The sequence below is a fragment of the Propithecus coquereli genome, unplaced genomic scaffold (genome assembly GCF_000956105.1).
Source record: "Propithecus coquereli isolate 6110/MARCELLA unplaced genomic scaffold, Pcoq_1.0 Scaffold39, whole genome shotgun sequence".
Lineage (NCBI taxonomy): Eukaryota > Metazoa > Chordata > Mammalia > Primates > Indriidae > Propithecus > Propithecus coquereli.
This window is the reverse complement of record NW_012149618.1, coordinates 3476969-3481794: the sequence shown is the minus strand read 5'-3', so window position 1 is coordinate 3481794 and position 4826 is coordinate 3476969. Positions and strand designations below refer to the sequence as shown.

Genomic DNA, 4826 nt, shown 5'->3' with positions numbered 1-4826 from the left:
CAACCTCAAACGACCTGGGCTCAAGTGACCCTCCTGCCTCAGCCTCCCGAGTAGCTGGGACTACAGGCATGCGCCACCATCTGCATGCATTTTTAATGAGAAATAGCTAATTCTAGGGCTAGGGCAGGGAATATACAAGATTAGCCTGGAGCATCTTGTAATGCCAGAAAGTTCTCCAAAACAAAACAATGGGGATATGTCAAAGGGACACAGAGCCAACTGAAAAAGCTCCCTATGGCCAAAGCTGGAACAATTTGAGCAAAAACATAATATAGTGTTGGATTATGGCCCAAAGAATAAATATCCACGAGTTCATATTTATATAAGTGATTGAATAAATGGGGAAGAGACAAATCTATCAGAGGAATTGCAAATAATTTATGTAGATACTTCACCCTCAAGGAGCTAGAGCATAACTTCAGAGCGTAATTCCCCATCCCTTAAGAGTGGAATACACTTAGTGACTTGCTTCTAAAAAGTACAATATGAAAAGAGGGAGCAAAGTAACTTTACAGGGGAGAAACCTGGCAAACTCCTTTAGCCAGGCGATCAAGGTTGACATCATCAGTGACAAGACAAGTTGGTAGTATGTACCCTTGATATGATGTGATAAGAATGACACCTCACTTGTGTGGTCTTCCTCCCAAAAACCATAACCACAGTCTAACCATTAGAAAAAGAGACAAATTCCAATTGAGGTACATGGTACAAAATACCTTACCAGCCCTCCTCAGAACTATCAAAGTGATCAAAAACAAAGTATATCTAAAAAACTGTCATAGCCTGCAGGAATCTAAGGAAACATGACAACTAAATGTAATATGGTATCCTGGATAGGACACTGGAAAAGAAAAAGGACATTAAGCAAAAACTAATAAAATCCGATGATGTATGGAGTTAATAATATATCAATATAATTTCGTTAGCTGTGATAAATGTACCACAGTATGATAGTAACAGAATTGGGCACAGGATATACAGAAACTAGGTACTATTCTTGTACCTTTTCTGCAAATCTAAAACTATCCTAAAATAAGAAGTTTATTTAAATATTTAAAATTTCAAATATAAAGTTTGGGCAACAGATTGACTGCATGCTTATTTCCACAACTGTTTTTAATTATAGGGTGCTGGTGACAGCTTCGTGGGAGCTTTGGCCTTCTACCTGGCTTACTACCCAAATTTGCCCTTGGAAGAAATGCTCAAGAGATCCAATTTCATCGCAGCAGTCAGTGTCCAGACTGCAGGAACACAGTCATCTTATCCATACAGAAAAGACCTTCCACGTACTCTGTTTTGATTGCTATTAACCCCAAAATAAATATACCTGGCACTTGGGAGTGGCCACTTCTAACACTTACTAGAAAATATCCTCTTCTTGCTTTGAAAATTTTATGTTCATTTACTGAAAGTTATCCTCACACTTTCATTGATTTATGATGATGAGTCCTTTGCTTTTCATGCATTTGCAAGAGCCAATTAAAGATTCCACGACCAAGATTTGTACAAATACTACCACTATCAAGAACCAGCAAACTCAATTGCCAATAAATTGATAATGCACTATGTGCATCATACAGCAGAACTGTAGACAACAGTGTCTAGAGCCAGAGCAGAGCATATTAAATAAGGGAAGAGGTCATATGAATTGGACATCTCAAGCACTTTCTGAGAGGCAGGTGATATTCAGCTTTAGCTTAGTGTTGTCAAAACTTTTGGTTCTGCAAGTGAAATCAGAAGTTTGGATATTTATTGAAATCTTTCAGTGTTATGTATCAGCAACTGATTTTTTAAAAAGGAAAAAGGTAAACACCACTTGCAGGCCACCTTCAGCCCGTGGGCTGAATAGACAAGTCATTTTTCAAACCAGATTTAAAAAAAAAAAAAGCAACCCATTATGTCACAGACCCTTTACGCTGGCTTAGGTAGGATCAGGTGAAATATTTTTTTCTGTAACCCAAGACCATTGGTTACCATTGCAGCCTACAAATAGCCAAGATCTCACCTATTACTGCTTTGAACCAGAGCTTTAACAAGATGCCATAAAATAGCTGATTGACTATAATGCCACAAGCCCTTAAGACTAAACCCAACTGTCTGTCTATATCTAATTCCACTGCCAGCAAGCTGCCTCTTATATTGCCTCCAAAGACACACATTGGGCAATGGGGAAGGAACACCTATTATTTAATATTTTGGGACAGCACTGGTTTCTTAATGCTTGTGGCCAGGGTCGGCACTCTATCGTTCTCCTACACAGATGCTTTAAATGGGATGTAGGAAGTGAACCGGCAGAGCTGGTTAAAATGTGAGTGATCCTTCTTACTTTCAACCAGAAATTTGACAAATAAAGGAGAAAACTGGAAAATTTTGAAAATTTGTGGGAAGCAAAAGCCTGAGTGAGAAAGTGTATGAATCTGGGTAGGGAAGAGGTCCTTATCTGAACACTAGGGATTATCCATGGAATTTCCAAGCTAGTTAGCTATGTAGTACCACTGTGCCTCTGTGACAGTGCCTTTATGGAAATACACTATAGTTCCTCTTATTTTAAGAAAAAGAAAAATCTAGGGCGTTTGGGCACAGACGGTAGCATCCCTGGCCACAGCTTTTCCACGGCTAGGCCTCCACTCTGCCCACAGAAGGGGCATCTCAGCCTGGAGCCTGCCTCAATCTGAGGACTGGGAAGTGGATGGGTCCCTGGGGTCTGCTTTGGCTGCCCTAGAAAATCCTAGATACTGCTTTGGTGACCTGAGTTTTGAGAATATGGACCAATAGCGTTTTTCCTAATTATATAAGCACAAATCAGAAATACAAGTTCTACTGGTTTCTTTTGTTATGAGGCTTACCTCTTTCCATTCCTGCTGATATTTGCCATCTCTGTTATTACACAGAAGTTTCTTCAAGATGACTCTGAAGTGTTACTCTGCCTTTTTCTATGAAGTACAAGGAGGAGTAGGCTGGAAACTCTTGCATAAGTGTCATTACGGAAAATTTTCTTTTAGTACATGAAACAATGATTATTTTTTTAGTAATGTGGTTGATTTTTAAAAATTCAAACAGTGGGTAAAAACATCATTAAGAGACAATAGCATAGGCTATTTTAAATTTTTTATTAAGGGCTATAAAAATATCCAGAAAGATAAATAAATGTGATGCAATGATATCTTTCCTAATATGAAGAACTTTCTTTCACTGCATTGTTTTCCTTCACAATGGCCTTCAAATCACAGGAGGCAGTGATTCCGTGCCATTTCCTCTTCTTTTATTACACACTGTAAGATTTTTGAATCAGTATCCCCGCCCTCAGTCTTCTCATTTATAAATCAAATTCATTTTCAATCCATTGTTTAAAGGGAGCGTATTTTTTTCTGTTCCGTGAAGAGGACTCTTTGTTTCACTATAGGGGGAGAAAAAAGAATTGTAGCAGAAAATTTTAACGTATCATCACCATTTTTATTAAAAAATATGTATCAGACCATGAGCCCTTTCCTTTCTCTTAGTTTATTTATACTATTCCTTTGACATGAGGATGTAGCTTATTTGCAAACTCAGTTTCTCCATCCCAGAGGCCAGAGAAGACTGGAGAAAATGGGAAGGGCCACCAGCCAATCAGTGACATCCTTGGCACCCCACAAGGTCAAATTTCAACCAATGTGAAATATTCACATTAAAAGACAAAATTGAGGACAAAAATGAAAACACTCAATGTCTCTACCCAGTTAATGTACACTCATAGGAGGTAAGCAAGGACAGACTAGGTAGGAGCTGGATTCCAGAAAAAGAGCAGCAAGAACTGAGCAGACCACGTAAAAGAAGGCAGCTTGGCTGAAAGGGTAAGTAAATACACATTAAACCTCTGCTTTCCAGAGATGGTTTAATACACGTAAATATAGATTTTTTTTTTTAGTTTGGTTATAGACTATTACAACCAAAATCTCACTGTTGTAACTATTACAGAGTACAGTTCTCTGAAACAAAACCAAAACAAAAGTATTACCTGCCTGGATGAAAGACTGGAGACTAGACACTGGGTAATAAGGCTTTTATAGGTCCTATAATACCCTGTAGCAGTCCATTAACTTCCAACCTCTCTCTCATACACACACACCCACCCCACCTAATTCCTCTTTGTTAAAACACACACACACACACACACACACACACACACACACACACACGCACGCACCCAAGGAAGATCCAGGAACTCGAAGTGCAATGACATAACTCCTCACTGATCCCTACCATACAAAGACATACAAAGAGATTTTAGCTTTGTTTTTTCTTCTTCTACAATCAATACAGATATTCAGATTCCCAAGCTCTCTATGATTAAGAATTAGCTTATTTAAAAACTATTAATAAATAAGCTAATTCTCACCTCCAACCTAATGCTGGTTTAACAGAGCTAGAGTTGGGCTGGAAGCATAAATATTTTTAAACTCCTCAAACAATTCTGATGGGCAGCTGGATTTAAGAACCATTAACCACTCAGCAGAATTTTACCTATAATATTAGTAAAAATAAAATATATATACTACATCATACATAAGGGATATTTTTAACATACTTCAAATCATCTAAAAAATAAGGAGCATTGATCCTCCTAAGATTCCAAAGCAGACAATACAAGACGATAGTAAAGAACCAAAATAGTTTCCCATCAAACAATGTTATTAATTGCAAGAAATATTTCCCCCTTGGTTTTCTACATAGAAGGAAAAACTAGGCTGGGCACGGTGGCTCACGCCTATAATCCTAGCACTCTGGGAGGCCGAGGCGGGCGGATTGTTTCAGCTTAGGAGTTCGAGACCAGCCTGAGCAAGAGC

The 4826-nt window shown here is 38.4% G+C and overlaps 2 protein-coding genes across 2 annotated transcripts in view; one reads left to right on the top strand and one right to left on the bottom strand.

The window, feature by feature from the left end:
- The window catches only part of RBKS (ribokinase), a 91141-nt gene extending 89735 nt beyond the window's left edge, over window positions 1-1406 (top strand). Inside the window, exon 8 of the mRNA XM_012652534.1 lies at window positions 1127-1406. Coding sequence (XP_012507988.1) covers window positions 1127-1300 — 174 coding nt within the window. The 3' untranslated portion in view covers window positions 1301-1406. The remainder of the gene's footprint in view (window positions 1-1126) is intronic.
- Window positions 1407-3088: 1682 nt separating this feature from the next.
- The window catches only part of MRPL33 (mitochondrial ribosomal protein L33), a 7995-nt gene continuing 6257 nt past the window's right edge, over window positions 3089-4826 (bottom strand). Inside the window, exon 4 of the mRNA XM_012652434.1 lies at window positions 3089-3397. Within this exon, the coding sequence (XP_012507888.1) occupies window positions 3348-3397 (50 nt within the window). The 3' untranslated portion in view covers window positions 3089-3347. The remainder of the gene's footprint in view (window positions 3398-4826) is intronic.